General features: G+C 36.9%; 1 protein-coding gene across 1 annotated transcript; it reads left to right on the top strand.

The window, feature by feature from the left end:
• Nucleotides 1–2,601: 2,601 nt before the first annotated feature.
• Nucleotides 2,602–17,630, top strand: irf3 (interferon regulatory factor 3). The gene is made up of 11 exons (XM_046854458.1): nucleotides 2,602–2,739; nucleotides 4,556–4,744; nucleotides 8,192–8,369; nucleotides 9,981–10,009; nucleotides 10,119–10,173; nucleotides 10,272–10,340; nucleotides 12,759–12,980; nucleotides 13,075–13,177; nucleotides 13,370–13,641; nucleotides 13,770–13,891; nucleotides 14,592–17,630. The coding sequence occupies exons 2-11, from the start codon at nucleotides 4,580–4,582 to the stop codon at nucleotides 14,706–14,708; spliced, it is 1,332 nt and encodes a 443-aa protein (XP_046710414.1). The 5' UTR covers nucleotides 2,602–2,739; nucleotides 4,556–4,579; the 3' UTR covers nucleotides 14,709–17,630.
• The last annotated feature ends 4,004 nt before the right edge of the window (nucleotides 17,631–21,634 follow it).

The raw sequence follows: 21,634 nt of genomic DNA, 5'->3' as shown, positions 1-21,634 counted from the left end.
CAACTAAATAGCTAATCGTTAGCTTTAACCATAACTTGCACTCATTTTTCATTTAGTATTAAATGTCATGCTTTTCATTCATACATAGTTAGGGTTATAATCACTTGTTCCTTTATCAGCATTTAAAAAATATATATATATATTTAATGAATGTCATATGCTATGAAGACTTTCTCATGGCGGAAAACCTCCCACTAGTGCTGCCACGCTAACAAACACTCATTCATATGAATGTGCTAACAAGTTTTTACTTGTTAAAAGAAACTATTACAACACTATTAAAATTACAATATTTTAATTGTTTAATAAACGTTGTGTCACACATTTTTATTCAAGATTATGGTCATATGTACAGGAAACCGTCTGCTACATCACACAAGGAAATTCTTCCTCTGAATCCTCCAAGCAGCCCGTGACATAAAATAAGGACTTAGTGTTATTTTAGGTGATGTACAGTATTCAACCTTTAGGCCTTCAATGCTGTCCTACCTGAATCAGCTCACCTCTAAATACCATCATTATGACACCAAGACTATAGAAACAATTATTATTATTAAGAAATGCAGTATAACAGAGCGCTGCATCACACACAGGAATCTCATATAGTAAGAATAAATGTCGTTACTAAAGCAAGTAACCCAAAGAAACACAATTCAACCTGTCTCCTTTCACTGGAGCCACAGCACTATACATTAACCTTAACCTCATAAAATGACCGTGCACTTCCCCTGCATTTTATTTTGTTTCGCATTTCCTCTGGCTTAGAAATGAAAGCAAAATGTGTGTTTTTGTGCAAATTCTACAAGAAAGAAAACACAGAAAAAATATATACAGTTTATAAAAAAGCTTGACAACTGTTTTGAACTGTTTTGGCCGACCTTTTCTCACAGTTCAATTCTATTCAATTCATTTTTATTTGTATAGCGCTTTTAACAATGAACATTGTCTCAAAGCAGCTTTACACAGATAATGTGGTGATTAAAAGTGAATATGTTCTTTATAAGTAAGTTCGTCCCTGATGAGCGAGCCGGTGGCGACTGTGGTGGAGGAAAAACTCCCCGGGGTGGCATAAGGAAGAAACCTTAAGAGGAACCAGACTCATGAGGGAACCCATCCTTATCTGGGTTGCACCGAATGTCCATTTATTGCAGATATACAATGTTGATCAGCTGTACAGTGATGATGATCAGAAGCAAACTGTAGTCCTGAGTCAGTGTAGCAGACTGTTGACATTAACTAAAATGTCCAGTTTCTCTTGAAAAGAGTCCATTCTGTAAATGTACATGTATCTGCCACCAAATCCATTTCTTCTCCTCTGTCAGCTGTTGTGGAACAAAAGACAATTATAAAATCCACAAGAATAGGTTTGAGCTTGTGCAGTTTGCTACATATTTGGTTTGCGAGCTGACTAGTGCACTCTCTGACCATCCAATAACAGAATGTGAAAATGCTGAGGTTATTAGGTGCCTGCTAGAGGTCCCTGTAGTGAGCAAGGCCAAATCTGATTGGTTAAAGCTGCAGGATCTCCGCAGTGCTCATTTCTCCATTAAGACAGTTTTCTTTGAACAAAACATGATCTAAAGGCTGAAATCTGATTGGATAGAAGCTCTAACATAAAATTACACCTGGATAAAGAAGCACACCCGAGAGGAAATGTATGAAATAAAGAAAAAAGACTATTGGTAATAATGTAATACATATCCATGAGCAAAAATATAATAAAACGTAAGTCTGTGATTGTGATAAAGATTAGGCCAGCGGAGAAGGCCTTGCTGGTCCTGATGACCTTCCACATTGCAGAAAGGCATGTGCAGAGGGAGATGATTGGGCTCATGTTGGTATTAAATGGATGTTGACTTTAAACACAACAATTTGCAACAATGTAGTGATAAATATCACACTTTTAATTCACACATAATTTGAAAAAATTAATTTAAAGCTCAAACACTCAAAGTGTTCCGGAAAGTTTCCGGAAATTCCGTTTGGAACACTTTCTGATGGCAGAAAACCCCCTGTTAGTGGACTCCTTTCAGAAAAACATACAAACAAACATACAAACAAACAAGCAAAGAAAGAAAAATAGAAACAAACAAACCTTAAAATAAACGTTTTTACCAGAAAGCTTTTACATATCAATAATTTCATTTGTTTAAAATAAACTCCTGCTTCCTTTTTTTCTTTCTTATTTATTGAAGTAATGAGTGTGTGTGTGTGTGTGTGTGTGTGTGTGTGTCTGTGTGTGTGCACATGCGTGGGTGGGTGTGTGAGTTTGTGTGTGATGCGGCAAGAAAAATGCCATTTTCCACTTATACCGCAGCAATCCGTAATCGATCACATTTTAATTGATTAATTAACGATTATAAACTATTAATTGTTTTATTAAGTGTTAAACACTGTTGATAGCCCTGACAAGGCCGAGGGACAAGTAGTTCCTGAGTCGTGAAAAGGCGGTGACGTTGAAACCCGAAAGCGAAACTAACACCGACGCACTTCCAGAGAACCGCGGGCTCGATCACCAACCGCGTCCCTGCGCACTAAACCTGCGCACTACTCAGATCATCCAAGAACTCTCTCCTGTACACTTGATACCGAGTGCCCTTGGTGTTAAAGTGATTTGTTACCCAGTCACAAGAGGGCTCGGTCAGTAAACCGGCTGGAATCCCCGTCTTTTTCTCGCACAGGTTCAGCTCGGTTGGTGTGTTCATCAGCACTCCAGGCCTGGTCCTTCACCCTGATGAGGTAAGTTTGATGGGTCGCTTTGTGCTCGAGTATTTCTGGGTCCATGAACCAGGATCAATGAATGAATCAGGTTTGAAGGCAGGGTTCGGGTTCAGGTTCGGGTTCCAGGTCCAGGTCCAGTTCCAGGTCCAGGTTCCTCTTCGGTTAGAAACAAACAGGAAAGTTAATAAAGATTTATGTGTAAATGATAAATGAGTCTGATGTCTGTATATTTTGTACTTTTATTTTATTTTATTTTTATTTTTTTACACATTCCTAAAGTGCACTGTAAACAATTTATGAATCATATTTCAGTACAATGTGAAATATTGTACTGAATATGGTTATTACTACAGCAACAGGGCTGCCGAGACTTAGTTTACAGTATTCGGTATAAAGTATAGATTTAACAATTAAACAACAACAAAAAAAGATTATTTACAGTAATATTAGTGTAAATTTTTAATAACTGTAAAGATATTTATTATTTACAGTAAAGTAATGTTAACAGCTGTAAAATGTAAATTATTTACAGGACAGGACTGTAAACAACTGTAAAATATATCTAAACCATAGATTATTCATGGTAAATGGATGTAAACAACTGTAAATCATAGATTATTTAAAATTAAGTAATGAAAACAGCTGTAAACCGTAGATCATTTATAGGAAACTGTAAAAAATAGATTATTTATAGTAAAGTATGGTGCACAACTGTAAAATCTATGTTTATATGGTCAAATAATGTAAACATCCGTTAAACCACAGATTATTTACAGTCAGGTAATATAAACAACTGTAAAAAAAGATTATGTACAGTAATGTACACCACTGTAAATTATAATCTATTTACAGTAAAGTACTCTACCTATTTAAAATATAGATTATTTACAGAAAAACACTGTGAATAATTGTAAAATATAGACAATTTTCAGTTAAAAACTGTACACAACTGTAAACTATATCTTATTTACAATAAAGTACAGTACACAACTGTAAACCATAGATTATTTACAGTAAAGTAATGTAAATAACTTTATACTGTGGATTATTTACAATAAAGTACAGTATAAAAATGTAAAATATAGATTATTAACAAAAACAATGTACTGTAAACATCCGTAAACCACAGATTATTTACAGCCAAGTAATATAAACAACTGTACAACAGATTATGTATGGTAATGAACACAAGTGTAAATTATAAACTATTTACAGTAAATTACTCTATACCTATTTAAAATATAGATTATTTATAGTAAAACACTGTCAGCAATTCTAAAATATAGATTTTTGAAATCAAGTGATGCACACAACAGTAAACCATAGAGTATTTACAGTAAAGTAATGTAAATAACTTTAAATTGTGGCTTATTTACAATAAAGTATGGTATACAAATGTAAAATATAGATTATTAACAAAAACAATCTACTGTAAACAACTGTAAACCATAGATTATCAACAGTAATGTAAACAACTGTAAAAATTAAGATTATTTCAAGTAAAGTAAACCTTTGCATCACCTGGCCAGAAATAAATATTATTCTGGACCAGTAGGGCCTATGAAATGGGCAGCTTTCATTTTTTGTAAGGTACAGGCCGGTTTTAGAGCAACTTATACGTCTGTCCACAGCAAGACAATACTAATCCGCATACTACATCTATTACAGTTTGATATTAGCAAATGATATGTTTTATGTTCTATTGCAAATAAAATATTTGCTCATGAGAATTGCAAATCATGGAATTCTGTTTTTATTCATACTTTTCCAAGCGTCTCAACTTTTGGAATTGGAGCTAAAGTAATCTAGATTTTGTGATTTTTGCCTTCTCCAGATATTAACTCACCACAATATCCCAATGGCTCAGCCCAAACCACTCTTCATCCCCTGGTTAAAGGAGCAGATCGATAGTGGACGATACCCTGGCGTTCAGTGGGTCAACCAGGAAGGCACCAAATTCAGCATTCCTTGGAAGCACGCTTTGCGGCAGGACTCGAACAGTGATGACATCCTTATATTCAAGGTCAAATGCTTTGCTTGGCAGTCTGTGGCATGCATGTTTACTTATATGAACTTTTTGATGCCTAGACTGTTGAATCAGTAGAATTACTAGAATCAGTTTATTATAAAAAAGGTTAGAGGTATAATTTTTTAATTAAAATTTACTTGCTTTTAGCACATTGTGAAAGTCAAGTCAAGTCAAGTCAAGTTTTTTTCTATAGCACTTTTCACAACAGACATTGTCTCATAGCAGCTTTACAGAAGTTAACAGTTAAGGTGAACGATGTGTGTTTATCCCTGATGAGCAGCCATGGCGACTGAGGCAAGAAAAAACTCCCTTACATGTTATGAGGAAGAACCCTTGAGAGGAACCAGACTCAAAAGGGGAACCCATCTTCATTTGGGTGATATCAAGAGTGTGATTATAAATCTTAAACAATACAGAACACTGAAGAGTGAGAACTAACATGAGCACCGGAATGTAAGATTATGAGTAATGTCCTTTCTACAGTCTCCTACAGTCATTTGAGATGATGGAACCAGGAGCTACTGAGCAACTCATAAAATAGCTCAACATTTGCGATAATCACAGATCCAACACCAGCTTCTCCTGCCAGAACCTTTTAAACACATTTAAAGAGGTCCAATGTCCAAAATCCACATGAAGTGGGATCTAAATGGTGCTGGTACGTCTCTAGATGGTTCAGGATGTTTTGGGGGTCGGATTCTACTTCTTAAAAGGTCCATAATCTTCATGAGGTGGGACGTGACTGGGGCTGGAGCAACCTCAGGATGCCTCGGGATGGGTAGAGAAAGAGAAGCAGTGGAGAGGAATTAGCGCAGCTGCTGTTCATGATATTAACAAGCACAAGTTGACAATGTGCATGTGATCAGATGTTCTGGAGCACAAGGTTATGATGTGATGTGTGTTATGTGTAGGATTTGCTAAAAAGATACGTCTTTAATGTGCGCTTAAACTGGGAGAGTGTGTGTGAGCCCCGAACACTGTCAGGAAGACTACTTCAAAGTTTAGGAGCTAAATGTGAGAATGTTCTACCACTTTTAGTGGACTTTGCTATTCCAGGAACTACTAGAAGTCCAGAGTTTTGAGATCTCCAGGAGCGTGAGGGATTGTAGCTCGTTAGAAGACTAAAAAGATAAATGGGAGCTAAACCATTTAGTGTTTTGTGGGTAAGAAGCAGTAGTTTGTAGTCGATTCGAAACTTAACAGGAAGCCAGTGTAGGGACGATAAGATTGGGGTTATATGGTCATATTTTTTGACCTTGTGAGAACTCTTGCTGACACATTCTGGACAAACTGTAGCTTGTTTATTAATGATGCAGGACATCCACCTAGTAATGCATTACAATAGTCTATTCTGGAGGTCATGGATGAGCTTCTCTGCATCAGATATAGGCAACATGTTTCTTAGTTTAGCAATATTTCTAAGGTGAAAGAAAGCTGCTTCTGTAATATAGTTGATATGATTTTCAAAAGACAAGTTGCTGTCTAAAATAACTTCCAGGTCTTTTACTGTAACTAGTAGTTACAGAACATCCTTCTAAATGCAGGTTGAGATGCTGGAGCTTCTGTGCACTGGTTATTGGGCCGATGAGCAAAATCTCTGTCCTATCAGAATTTAATAATAAAAAGTTATGAGTCATCCAATCTTTTAATTCTTTAACACATTCATTTATCCGAGCTAATTGAGCTACACTGGAGATCAAAATTAGAGAACAATTTATAAACAATTGAACAATTCTGAAATAATGTCATCTTCACTGCTCAAAAGTTGAAGGAGTTTTTGTCCTGTCTATACCATGCTACCAGAACACCTTTTCCACAAATTAAATTTCCAAAAAAAAAATTATTTTGCAGAAAACACACTGATCAAAATTAGAGAACAACAATGACTGTAGCATGGAAAAAGATTACAACAACATTTTCTGAAGGTTACAACAGTCAGGAGGAAGTGTACAGGCCTCTGCTCTGAATGACTTCAGCACATCTGCAGCTACAGGACAGCACTAGTCTCTCACACTGCTCTGGTGTGATTTTGGTCCACTCTTCTTCCAGTCTCCTCCACAGTTCGGTGACTGTAGTGGGTTTCTTGGCCAAAACTTTGTCGCCAAGGATTTTCCAGAGGTTCTCTATTGGATTGAGATCAGGACTCTGGGCAGGCCATGTTATTATTTCAATGTTTTCAGTTTCAAGGAACTGCTTTACTCGTTTGCTGTGTGACATGGAGCTTTGTCCTGCATGAACACTGCGGGCTGATTGGGTGATGAACGCATTGAAGGACCCATATGTTGTTGAAGAAGGTTCTGATAAACATTTGCATTCACTCTGCCATGTAGCTGTATAAGAGGCCCAACTCCTGCTGCAGAAAACATGCCCCAAACCATGACACTTTGAAATGGTGATAGTGTGTTTGGATCCAAATTAGGTTTCCTAATGAGGGGCTTAATAACTGCTAACTTGAGGGGTTTAGGGACATCATGCGGACATATATATATTTTTTTCTGCAGGTTTGAGTACCAGCTAATACATCCAGTACTTTTTTAAATGACTTTATAAAAAAAAAAAAAAACAGCTTGCACCAATCAACTGCACTGAAAAAATAAAGCATTTATAAAAAAGAAAATCAAGCAAAAGAAAATCTCAATGAAAAATTGCAAACATTACATGTAAATATTTGAAAAGATTTTATTACAAAATATTTAGTAAATATATTAAAATAATTACATGTTAAAAAAAAAAGCTTTTTACAAAATGATTGTTATTTTTATTTTATATCTGATCCATTATATTTTGCTGTTATTAAATCTATTATTTTTATTTATTTATTTATTTATTTATTTATTTATTTATTTATTTATTTATTTATTTATTTATTATTTTTTTAGGAGGAAATCTCACTTGTTAAGGCTCTTGGTTACTGATCAGAAGGTTTGGGGGTTCAAGCCAAAGTATTGCCAAGTTGCCACTCTTGGGCCCTTGAGCAAGGCTGTCATGGCTGACCCCAGCTTCCTAACATCTCTGGGATATGCAAAGGGAATTTCACTATGCTGTAATGTACATGTGACAAAAAAAACCCCTTTATATTATTATTATTATTATTATTATTATTATTATTATTATTGTTGTTGTTATTATTATTATTGTCACTATTATTATTATTATTATTATTATTATTATTAATTATGCCTGTCAATGGAGAATAGGACATTTTCAACAACTTAATAACAACACACACACACACACACACACACACACACACACACACACACATCTACAGTATAAGGCAAAGAGGGCCACAACTAAACACAAGGGCTGGAGGAAGACCTAGTACTCAAGAATGCCACAAAAACAGAACGATCTTTCAAGCCATAATAAGTAGTTATTTACAATTTGGTTCATTTTGTAATTTGATCTTAAATTTTTAAAATTATGTCTGTCTTGACGCAGGCATGGGCACAGACGAGTGCTGGCACCAGCGGCCAGATTTCAGGCGACCATTCCGTGTGGAAAAGAAACTTCCGAAGTGCTCTCAGAGTCAAAGGCTTCAAGATAGTGGACGATAACAAGAACGATGCTGCGAACCCGCACAAAATCTTCATGTGGCCAGAAAACGCACAGTCTGGGGGTGAGGAAAATAGACCACATTGATATGCTTTTAATCTGTACAATCCTTGTGTCTTCAGTAACTGGTCTTCTTAGTTCCCAGATGTATTCAGACTGTTATTAAAAGACAGCGGGATGCTACACAGTGGTAAACATGGCCCTGTCTGAAATTTTTTTGGGACGTGTTACAGCCATCAAACTCAAGAACTCACATCAAAAAAAAAACACGACAAAAAAAACCCAGGAATGTTGAGCAGCTAGAATCCGGTTTCAGACACATTTAGGACAATATTCCTCTACAAAAACTTCAGAAACTGGTCTTCTCAGTTCCTGGATGTATCCCGACTGTTGTAATGGCCATCCAACTCAAAATGACCTCATCTCTTTTGTTAAAATGGCATAAATTTTCAGACATTTGATATGGTTTTCATGTAAGTATGTCAATGGTCTATGCCTTGTCTTATTCTCATGCATGAATGCTTAGTTTGTGAAGATATAAGTAAATACTGACATAATAAATATTGATATTAGGCAGCTTTTATATTATCAGTTAGGATGGTGGTAATAAGGGGTATTGAAGGAGATCCTGGTGTTCTGTTACAGCTCACCACCATAGTCCTGAAGGTTTTAGATATTTGTTCTGCTCTTGACAAATGCTACTAAAAAGGAAAAGGAATGCAGTTCAGGAGTTTGGGTCCATATTGGTTTTTCCCTGTGGTCCAGGCATCTTCTTGGTTGCAATGATGTTTGCATTAACAATAACTTCATACACCGGTATATGGCTTTTATAAGGACAGTACAAAGTCAGACAAGTTCCACATTTTCAACTGAAAAAAAAACAAATGTCTGGATTTTTTTTCACCACGGTTCTTTGTTTCACTTTTGGAATTACAATAAAAAGCAGCACTGATGGGGGAAACTACAGTGAGAAATTCCTAAACACAACATTTACCATCTATTTGCGTCTATTTATTTGTGCCTTTATCCAAATCATCCAATCATAGATGTTTAAACTTGCATTCTACTAGTTTTTCTACTGTTTTACAATGGTATTTGCACTTGGGTTCTTTTAATGTAGATGTTTGAACTAGCATTTTACTAGTTAGCGCATATGTTCTACAATAGTATTTGCACTTGTGTTTTTTTTAATGTAGATGTTCATGTTAGCATTCTACAAGCTAGCACTAAATTTCTACAATACAATAGTTATGCTTGTTTTTTAATGCAGCTGTTTAAACTTGCATTTTACTAGCTAGCAATAAAGTTTTACAATAGTTATTGCGCTTGTGTTTTTTTTATGTAGATGTTTAAACTAGCATTCTACTAGCTAGCATGTAAGTTCTACAAAAGTTACTGCTCTTTTGTTTTATTTGTTATGTAGATATTTAAACTACCAATCTACTAGCTAGCACTAAAGTTCTACAATAGTTCTTGTGGGTTTTCTTTTTTATGTAGATGTTTAGCATTCTACTAGCTGGGAGTTCTAACCTAGTGGTTATTGCCGTTGTTCCACCTAGCATGTAGTAAACTAGCAATATTTAAAACTACCCTATTGATGAAGTCCATTCTATTCTCTACAAATGCTAATCATATTCTTTTATTTTTCTTTTTCTTTATAATTGACCATCTTCAGCATCTACTGAAGGTTCACCAATTTGCAATGTGAGTTTGGCCTTTCCACCTCCACCTTATCTACGTTTTTCTTCATTTATCGGTCTCCTACTGTTATGTATTATGTTTGCGCTGTTGTTTTCTTTGTCTCTATGACAAGACTACAATTTCCCTCGTGGATACTATGTACCTGGATGAGGACTTGTTGTTGGCAGGTGAGGAGAGCACTGTTAGTGTGATGCATGCATGCTTTCTGTTTGCACAATCAACTTTTCCTCATTGTAAAACTTTTGGCCTTGTTTCCGCTTCCCAGGTGGAATTACACAGCCTGACGTGTTGGACCAGTGCCTCATGAAGCTGAACATCGTTGAACCTCAACCAGGTACAAAAGGTTTATGCACTTGCATATCATGACAATTTTACTTTGTCTTTTTCACTCACTCGCCCCACTTTATTAGGAATACCATATTTAGATGTAGTAGAAGTTCTCCTTTTGCTCCATAAACAACCAAATGTTTGGCGGAATCTGGTCTCTGGACTTTGTGATGCATGTTAAAACTCTGTGATGCATGTTAGAAAATAACATGAATGAGGTACACTGGAGGACCTCAGACAGCGTGGTGTAGTGCGAGATGTGATGAGGTCTCTGAGGTAAGATGGCGCTGGTCCATTTTTAGCCTTGTAGGCAAGCATCAGTGTTTTGAATCTGATATGCGCAGCTACTGAAAGCCAGTGAAGGGAGCGCAGCAGTAGGGTGGTGTGGGAGAACTTGGGCAGATTGAAGACAAGTCGTGCAGCTGGATCATTTGCGGTGGATGAATAGCGTTCAGAGGAAGACCTGCCAGCAGAGAGTTGCAGTATTCCAGTCTCGAAATGACAAGAGACTGAACAAGCACCTGGGCAGCCTGTGTGGACAGAAATGGTCGAATACTTCGAATGTTGTAGAGAAGAAATTGACAGGAACGAGCCACATTAGTGACATGTGAGAAGAAGACAGTTGATTGTCCATAGTTACCCCAAGGTTGTGAGCAGTGGCCGAAGGGGAGAACAGAGAGTCATGAAGAGTTATTCAGAGATCTTGACCTGGAGATGAATCACCTAGGATGACCAGCAGTTCTGTTTTGCTGGGGTTACAATTTGCATGTATAAAATAAATCAATCAATAATTCATTCAATTCATTCAATCATCTTGATACAGTTCCACAAACATCCTGAAGATCAGAGTATGATAGAGTCCTGTTCTTTAAATAATCCAGGGTGCTCAAGTTGTTCACTTGATTGAAAACAGACAGACTCTGATTGGACCTTTAGTTATCAAAGATGTCTGTCAGTGACCGTCAGATCCCGGTCGTGGTGGTTCCCTGGTGATAAAGTGAAGCAAGCTGTCCTTGGATGGTCAAATTTTTCAAAATGGCAAATTTGTCCAGGTCTTAGTTAAATGCTTGGATGAGTGGATAAAGGTAACAGGGGAGTATGTAAGAAAAAAATGGTTTCCATGCCTTGAAATTATTTTTTATTTTATTTTATAAACTCAAACGTGACTTGAACGCTCATCGTAAACTTTTCTGCAAAACTGAATATGAATATCTTACTTTTGTCTCTTGAAGGTAGTGCTGATGAAGCCAGTGACTGTAGGGCAATCGAAGAGTTCTGTGTTAACTATATGTTCAGATTTGAAATCAACTAATTTTGTTAGAAATGATTGTGAAATGTGTTCCCGGTGTTTCATGTGTTTTCCAGCAGGTGGTAGGATTTATATTTATAACAAATCCCTACAAAAAAAGCTTCAGGTTCAGACCACAGCGAAGAATCCAAATCCAGATATGGATATCTGGAGGACTAAACACGTACAGATTCAGGTGTCATTGTCATACACTTCTAATACATAAACACCAGGCAAACTGTAGACCTTAAAATACAGGGAAATTTACTAGAACTCTGATTGCAAAAAATACCCGTCTAAATATAAGAAATAAATGCATGATTTAAGAAGATAAAGACTAAAAACAAGTCATTTGATCTTCCAGTGCAGTAAGATAACTACACTTGGTAAGATTTATTGAAATAAGAAAACATATGTAGCTTTAGTAAAAAAAAAAAAAATATCTTAGAATAACCATGAAAACACTTATTCCAACATAAAACTAGCTTGCTAATTTTTTAACAGGTTCAGTGAAAATATCTTAAAAGCAGGCCTACAAAAACAAGAGAATTCCTCTTAATTTTAGAATCATCATTATATATTCTGTCTTTATTTACTGCTTCTCGAAATACTTAAACGTATTGCAACATAAAAACATTATTGAATGTATTTTGTCATTATTGAACTACAGAACAACTTATGAATAATAAGCCATAAGTACTTTGTGTAAAGAACAGTTCCGAAAAATAATAACCATACTGGATAATGTTTGGAAAGAGTATGGTGACTTAAAACAAGCATTTGGAATAAATATTACTAATGAACAAGTCGTAAGTGTGATTATTGTGCTTTTTTTTTTATGTTTCTGATGCTAATTAAGTTAAATTTGCCTGTAAACGAACTAACTTAAAGCTTTACTTAATAAACTCAAATAATCCTAATAATCCTACACAATCTGCTTTTGCATAGTACTTAATTTTAAAAATAAGATCAATAAAATTTTTATGCCTAGAAATAAAATTGTAGGTCTTGACTAAATGTGGAGTGTTTGCAGTGCTCTCAGGTAAATTATTATCAGCTTAACTTCCAGGATTTAAACTCAATAAAGGAGTCAAACAAGGGACTTGATTATTTAATATGGTGTTCTTGTGTTCCCAGAGATACCTGTGGATCAGCCACTGTTCGTAATCGAACCGGTGAACCAGCCCTTGATTGGTGACGCTCGGTTTCCCGTTCAGGAGACTTCTCCGGCTCATGCCACAGGCCAGGTTTCTCCTGCTGAAGGCACGTTGGCGCATGGCCAATACTCTCCACTAGAGGGCGCATTCATGCTCCCACACCAGCAGGAATTGCCTGTTCAGGCCACTTCTAATGACACAGGCATGAGATCCTTTTCCAAATCGTAGTGGTTTCACCTTCTGTAACAGTCAGCTCTGAGCTAACGGTGTCTTTTTGGCTGTTGGTCTGTTTTCAGGCAACCAGTTTGGGACCCATTTCTTGGTGAATGTTTATTACAGAGGGAAGCTGGTGTTAAATCAAGTGGTAGAGAATGAGTCTGGGTTCTATTTAATGTTTAGGTAATAAAGATTCCCTTTTTAATACACATATTATTAATTTATTTACTGTTCATATTTGATCTGTTTAAACTAAATATATATAAATATTAAATATATATAAACATTAAATAGTATATATATTCAATTTTATTAAATTGTTTACTTTTTAAAGTACATTAGCTTGTACAAGTAAATCCTTTGATACTTTTACAGGCAAGACCCTAGCCTAAGATCAAACCTTTCTGTTGTGGAGCTCCCTGGGACTGAGTCTATCCTGGACCAAAATCAGGTCTTGTCAACCCAGGAAATATTAAAAAATCTGGGTGGGTTGGAGGTGAGACGAGAGGGCAACATGCTGTTGGGTTATCGTTGGGGAGACAGTCGTGTTTACTGGGGACTAGACAAACACGAGAAAAGGACTACATCCAGAGCACTATCCAAAAACGTGCCTGAGCGCATCTATAGCATTAAAGACTTTGTGTCTGGTGAGTAAATTATGTTTCTATGTTAAACTTGGGATAAGTCACAACACAATTTGTTTTCCTTTTTTTTATGATGCAGTGAAATCCTATTGGGCAATGAAGATTAAAGTTATATTGTGTTTTTCCATTAGGCTTGGTGGGGTTTATTCAGGACCGTGGACTGTCTCCTTCCTGTACGCTCTATTTCTTCCTGGGACAGCAGTGGCCCGACCCCAAGAACAAACCATGGGAGAAGAAATTGATCATGGTAGAGGTAATGACAAGACTTTTCTGTTTTTTATTCATTAGCATGAGGGGCTTTTTACTTGTCACATGTACACTATAGCACAGTGACAATTTTTTTTCGCACATATCAGCGATGTTAATAAGCTGGGGTAAGAGCACAGTGTCAGCCATTGAACAGCAACACTGGAGAAGAAAAGGTGAAGGGCCTTGCTCAAGGGCCCAAGAGTGAGCTTGAGGATGCTGGAGCATAAATCCTCGACCTTCTAATCAGCAATCCAGTAGCCTTAACCACTGAGCTACAACTTCCCCCCTTATAGGCGAGTTGTTACAATTGAAAATATACGACAAACAGAATGTGCACATTAATATAAACCCATGAGCTGAATGACATCAGAATTCAACTGTGACAACAAACAAGGAAACCATTCAACGGCATGTGACAGGTGGTGTAATGCAGCTAGCTATGATGGAGACACATGAATGGACTATTTTGAAGCATGACAGCTCAGTTTTATCAGTGCTGGAGATGAGATTAAATGTTGTTTAGATTCAACGAGAGCTCCAGTTCAACCGCCGTGTTTGTTTCCGTGAGTGTCAGTCAGTACTCAGCAGCAGGAATACACTAGTTTGCTGATTGATGAGCCTGAATTAAAAAAAAAACAGTCCTTTAGGTGTCAATATGTTTCAGTAATCAATCTGAAATGTTTAACTGTTTTTTGGCTTTGCAGGTCATACTCACAACTCTGGAGAGGCTGAAGGAGATGGCCTTGGCAAATGGTGCAACCTCACTGCAGTCATCGGTGGACCTGCAGATTTCCTTAGAGCAGATGATGGAAATGTGTTAGAGATGTGTTTCCAGAACACATAGTAATACATATTTATATTGGGGTGTATCGGTACACAAAATTCACCACGGTTCGGTACATACCTCGGTTCATAGTTCGGTTCGGAAATGCAAAACATAAAATTGCTTGTTAAAATGCCTGCTTGGTTCCATAATATGTAAAATAATATTTAAATATATTTTAGAAAAATGGAATAAATCAAATGAATGCAGTAAACTTTATTATACTAATTAAATTGATTCATTAATTAAATTTAAAATTGATTAAATACAATTAAATATATTGAAAAAATGAAATTAAATTGTTGACATTTGTTTGACCCCATTTGGATAATGTGTGAAATTGTCAGATTTTTCTTCTTTTAGGAGAAAAATGCTAAAGAATCAATAGCGCTAGCCACTAACTAGGAAGTGTCTCATGGCTAATGCTAGCGCTATGGATTCTTTTTTTAACTTGTATGTAAGTTGTGTCCTGCATATAACTATGTATGTATCAAATAAAAAAATCTCGAATCTTGAACTACTTTCTGTTTAGCGGCTAACGCTAGCGCTACTGATTCTTTAGCATTTTAATGTATTCGCAAAACAAATAGTATTTCTGGTACAGAGTAAGTAGTCACAGTGACACGACACTAACTATAGTTTCTCTTATTTTTATACCCTTGGCCATTTGAAGTTTAAAAAAAACAAACAAAAAAAAACAAAAAACTTAAAATGCGAGGCGGAGACTAAACAAACTTTCGGTCTGCAACTTAATACATTCCTAAAGAAACTTGAAGGATTGAGCCGAAAGCCCTGTACAACTAAAATGTTGGAATATGTGTACCGTTACACCCCTAATTATATATATATATATATATATATATCAGCAAAAAAATAAGTGTAATGACTAAACATTTGTTTTACTGATGTGTCAAGTTTCAAATCAAGCACAAAAAACTGACATCCGGCAACTAAAACCATCCGTGTGGAAACAGCAAAATTTCAGTTTGAATTACATAATGTAAAACATTTAAAGGAGTATTTTTACGAGGTGCCCTGTCATCTGAAAAAGTAAACAGGAATGTTTAAATTGCTCAGTGCAAAGAAAGAGAAATAATTGGGAACCTGGTATTTCTATGTAAAATTCTTTTTTTTTTGTGTCTAATAGACATTAATGGATTCTTTAAAAAACATCTATGACCTTTGAAACATGTCTACTTTTCATTCTCTATATTTGCTCATGCCTATGTTGATTAGAATATAAAACATAAAAAAAGATTTATTTAAGATACATTTAGAACAGATAAAAATGTGCGATAAAGTTGCGATCCTGATTAATATTTGAATCAATTGACAGCCTTGACAGCACTGGAGCACTGTTTTCTTTTGCTAGCAGGGGTAACAGGAGTGGTCTGTACAAAAATACTAACTAGCTCAACAGCGTAACTTTTAATATTTTGATTTAACGATGGGAATAAAATGCATGCTGCTGCATTAATAGGATTAATATTTGTCATCATAGTGTGAAATACGGGTGAAAACTGTGAGCTATTTGTAAAAAAAAGTGATGCAGCTTGAAGAAATCCATGCTGTATGATATTAAGTCACATGCTCTGGATTTTTTTTATTTGAAAGATTTGTGGTTGGAAATTGGTGGAAAGTTTTGTCCTACAATCTAAGAGGTATAGCATTTATAGTGGTTTTATCTCTACCAAGTCGGTAGGGTTAATCACTGATCAAATTATTATTATTATTTTTTAAATCTTTACAAAATAATGCATTGGGGTAATGCTAATAGCAGAAAGTGTTTTTTTGCTGCTGCGAACTAAAAGCCAGTAATAATGCACTCCTTCTACAATGCCTTTATCTTAATGTGTTATTATATTAAGGAATGAACTTGCTATCCAAGTAGAACAACACAAAGCAGGCTATGTGTGTCTCAATGTACAACTTAATCTAAAAACACTGTGGGATGCATTGAGAATGATCATCTGTGTACAATTGGTGGGCGAGAAATTGGAAATTCAGAGCATTTCTTTTTTTTGTTCAGGAAGATAGAGAGAAAAAGTGTAGGTGTGTAAAAAGTGTAAAGATCAGCTATTTTCCTCTCCCTCAATGGAACCCCGAAGTCCTGACTACCACATGATGTTAACCAATTACTGCTAATCACTTGTGCTAGTTGTTGTAGTGATGCATGTCGTCCACATGAGGCTGCTGTTTCTCAAAAGTAGGCGATCCACCAAGTCTTTATCCAGTTAACGCTGTATGTTAAGGATGTGAGTCTCCATAACTAAGACGATGCATTGAAGATACATAGCAGCTGCGATGCAATATAATTCACCCCTATTACACTACGATTTAATTGAAAAAGTATGATGCTATGCAATTCAATATGGTACAGATACTTTGCATTTATTTCTTTGCTTCAGACAGACAGCAAATCAATTTATTTTAGTGCCTTCTAACTTCTAACACATGGCCCTTCCACAAACAAAACCCCTTTATTTACGGAATGTTAAAAATTATGCATCGCCATACAAATGCCAACTTGGCCTAAATCACATCATTTAGTTAACTTTTTGGCTAATGCACCAATGCGAATCGCTGAATTTTACCATCCCTACTGTCGATTGTTGTCATATTGGGTCTTTCGTTTACATTATGCCATGGGCTACATTTCCCTATCAGCCCCTGCATGTCACATGACTGAGTCACATGTCAGCGATCGCCAACATATATTTCTTGTAATTAGCTCTTGTATATAAATACTTACAGTTGACTGCATTATTTCATTAGTTGTCCCATGATTTAAAAATTGTATTGCTTCTTGTTCGGGCTGCGTTTTCTTTTTTTTATTGTTTAGTATCATTTGAGGGTTTTTTCCGTCTTCTTTGTCCTTGTTTGTATATTTGCACCCTGATTAAATGTATCTGAACCTGCATCCGTGTTTTGAATTTCCATCATTTTATGACACTAATTTTCAGCAACTTGGTCATTGTTGCAGCATCATACAGGAACACACACTGCAAGTAAGACAGGACACTTCACACACATTTCCACCCTCTTAAAATGAAAGAAAATGTTAAAGGAGTATAAAATATGTTTTTAGGAGCCGTGAGGAAACTGGGGGAAACTTGTAATATAACAAATATTATAGAGAGTAATGAGTAATGCAGCAAGTGTGACTCAGAAGGTCATCAGTGATAGTGTTTCTACGTCAACATTTCCAAGAACCATGTGCTTTTAGACTAATCATATCTGTGGGCCGCTGTGTGTTTTCACAACACACACCATTTAGCTATGCTGTAGGATAGCTGAATATAAGAGCTAGTTGTATGGATATGGGACTGATGCAGAAACTGTATTAGAATATGACAATCTTTTATGGTTTTTGAGTGAAACAAGTGTTCCTTTTGTTTCTATTCAACAAACATGTAACATGTCGATCATGTAACAATATAAGGATTTCCTTTGCAATATAAGGATTTCCTTTGACAAAATAAATATATAAATGTCCAGATGTTCCACTTTATTTACATTGAAAAATCTTTCCTTAGCATAAAGGACAGCTTTACACAGTTTCAGCACCTGGACAGTTCTTTTCTATTAACATTCAGCTAAAATACTTTACTGTTGCATCTTGTAAAACTCTCTTTACTAGTTGGTAAATTCTTATTGAGCTCAGAGCAGTTCAATAGGATTTATGTGTGGTGACTGGGCAGGCCATTCCATGTTACACTATATTGGCAAAAGTATTGGGTCACCCAGTCATAAGTATTGTATGTGATTTCCATATTTAGTCCCAATTTGCTCTTATAGTTTCTCCACTCTTCTGGGAAGACGTTCCATTAGATTTTGGAGTGTGCTTATGTATATTTGTGTTCATCAGCCACAAGGGTGTTACGAAAGGCAGGTACTGATGTAGGTGAGGAGTCCTGGGGTGCAGTCAGCGTACCAATTCATCCCATCATCCTCTCCAAAGCATGTGAACCAGATCTTCAAGGAGCTCATTTCGTGCCCAGGGCATTGCCATGCTGGAACAGGTTTGGGTTTCCAAGTTCAAGTGAATGCAAAATATTATTATAGCGCATCTAAAGACGTCCTGTACAATTGAGTACAAATCAGGTGACCCAATACTTTTGGCGATATTTTATAGATAACACTCCAGACGAATGTTTGCTCTCTAAATAATGCTTACAGAACTTGAACGTTTGCTTCATATTCTTTTTGTAGTCAATTCCAATGAACTGCAGTCCAGACAAAATAGCATTGTGTTTGATAAAGTATAGAATTGTAGCTATGTTGGTATTGGGATTCCTTTGACTTTCCTTAATAAGTCTCATTTGGACTCCACAGAACTTTATTCCAGTCATTCTCTTTCCAATTCATGTGTGTTCTTAGCATCTTTTAACAAGTTTGTTGCATAGAAACAAAAGAAACATCCATAAAAGAAACCATAGAAGATCAGGTGTTTCCACAATTTTTCAGAAATTCATACATACGACAGAGAGATATGCAGATTCATTTTGTCTTAAATTTTTACATAACATTTAATCCTGGAAAGTCTTGTCTAGAGCTGAGGAATTCAGAACACTCTAGGAATCTTTCCATGAACAATCTACGCCTTTATTATATAACTTACAAACAATACATGTGACATTATTATAAACCAGAACAAAGTCACATTACTGTTTTTGGACCAGACAGAAGCCGACAGGAAATTCTGTGCTGGAAAATAGACAAGGCATGATTTTTTCACTGTGTTGTGCAAGCCTTCAGTGGTGCAGAAAAGGCACACCTGTCTCACGAAAGGAAACAAAATAGCCTGCTAATCGCCTGAATGTTCTGCAATTGTGTACACAGAGCTATTAATAGCAGCATTGACAGAGCAACGAATAAACATTGCACACTAAAAACGCTTGGCAGACAGGATAAGGATGGTGCCATGCGTGGAAACACACAGATCGGGTCATGTGCTGGACGTGAGCTTCCTTCCTTCCACAAGATCCAGCATTGCAGGCAGCTTGTAAGACCAGTTCCACCTGCTACAAACTGTTCCAGTTGATACCATCTGATATGGGGGTTTGCAACCTGAGAGTCAGAAGAAGCTGACACACACGCACACACACACACACACACACACACACACACACACACACACACACACACACACGTATATGTTTACCTAAGCATATTTAAATTATGTATTGTCAAATTCTAATATATACACAGAATCTGTTTCATATTTCTTTACTCTTCTTTCTTGCTTGATATCTGAATGCGTTTCTCTCTCGTCTCGTCTCGTCTCGTCTCAACTCACTAGTTAGATACATGCTACACCCAAAGATATTGGGACAACCGACTTTTTCAGCCATATGTGAGTTTTTTTTCCCCAAACTTTTGCCATAAATTTCAAGGCACACAATTGTATCGGACGAAATTCTCCCTTCTCTCAAACTAGGAAGACCGAAATATCATGACAATGTCCATGTGCACAAAGCCAGCTTCATGAAAATATGCGTTCCATGAGTTGAATGATGTGGAATATCTCCTGATATAAAGCAGAATCCATGTCCTGCTGTATCTGTAGCTGGCTAGCTAGATGCTACACAATGAATGTACATTATAAACCTCTTGAAACTTGTCTCTTTTGTGTCGTATTTCACTTCTTATTCTTCTTTTAGCTTCTCCCATTAGGGATCACCACAGCGGATCATCAGTCTCCATACCACCCTGTCCGCTACATCTGCCTCCTCACCCCAACAACCTGCATTTCTTCCCTCACCACATCCATAAACCTCCTCTTTGGCCTTCCTCTTTTCCTCCCTCCTGGTGACTCCATCCTCAGCATTCTCCTACCAATATACATCAGGTCCCTCCCCTGCACATGTCCAAACCATCTCAGTCATGCCTCCCTCACCTTTTCTCCAAAACGTCCTACATGTGCTGTCCCTCTAATAAACTTGTTTCTAATCCTGTCCATCGTGGTCACTCCCAAAAAAAATCTCAGCATCTTCAGCTCTGCTACCTCCAGTTTCAGTCCTTTACTTAATGCCACTGTCTCTAAACCATACAACATTGCAGGTCTCACCACAGTCCTATAAATTTTTCCTTTCACTCTTGCAGATACTCTTCTATCACAAATCACTTCTGCCACTCTTCTCCACCCACTCCACCCTGACCGCACACTTTTCTTCACTTCTCCAACACACTCTCCATTACTTTGCACTGTTACCTGAACTCCTTCACCTTCTTCACCCCTTCTCCCTGCAACCGCACCACTCCACTGCCCTCCCTCTTATTCACACACATGTACACTGTCTTACTCCTACTGACTTTTATTTACCTTCTCTCCTGCATGTACCTCCACCTCCCCAGGCCTGTACATCACCACTGCAAACAGGAAAGGGCTCAGAGCCAGTCCTTGATGCAATCCAACCTTCACCTTAAACCAGTCTATCGTTCCTACTGCTCACTTCACTGCTGTCACACTGTCCTCATACATGTCCTGCACCACCCTCACATACTTCTCTGACACACCTGACTTCCTCATACAATATCACAACTCCTCTCTCGGCACCCAGTCGTATAATTTCTCTAAATCCACAAACACACAATGCAACTCCTTCTGACCTTTTCGATTAACATTCTCAAAGCAAACAATGCGTCTGTTGTGCTCTTCCTCTGCATGAAATCATACTGTTGCTCACAGATGGTCACCTCTTCTCTCAGCCTGGCTTCCACTACTCTTTCCCATAACTTCATGGTGTGACTGATAAACTTTATTCCCTTGTAGTTACTGCAGGTCTGCACACCTCCCTTATTCTTAAAGATCGGTACCAGCACACTCTCCATAATAAACGCCACCTGGCAGCACTCAGCATACAGATGCAGCCTTGGTCATTCCTAAACCATGGCGTTCAGCCACAACGGGCATGGAGGAGT

Source organism: Silurus meridionalis, chromosome 7, assembly GCF_014805685.1.
Source record: "Silurus meridionalis isolate SWU-2019-XX chromosome 7, ASM1480568v1, whole genome shotgun sequence".
Lineage (NCBI taxonomy): Eukaryota > Metazoa > Chordata > Actinopteri > Siluriformes > Siluridae > Silurus > Silurus meridionalis.
Note: the sequence above shows the minus strand (reverse complement) of the source record. Positions and strands in the feature narration are given on the sequence as shown.

Coding starts and splice junctions, on each gene's coding strand:
- irf3 (XM_046854458.1), top strand. CDS start 4,580: ATGGCTCAGCCCAAACCACTCTTCATCCCCTGGTTAAAGGAGCAGATC. Junction 4,745..8,191: donor ATGACATCCTTATATTCAAG/GTCAAATGCTTT, acceptor GTCTTGACGCAG/GCATGGGCACAGACGAGTGC. Junction 10,010..10,118: donor AAGGTTCACCAATTTGCAAT/GTGAGTTTGGCC, acceptor CTCTATGACAAG/ACTACAATTTCCCTCGTGGA.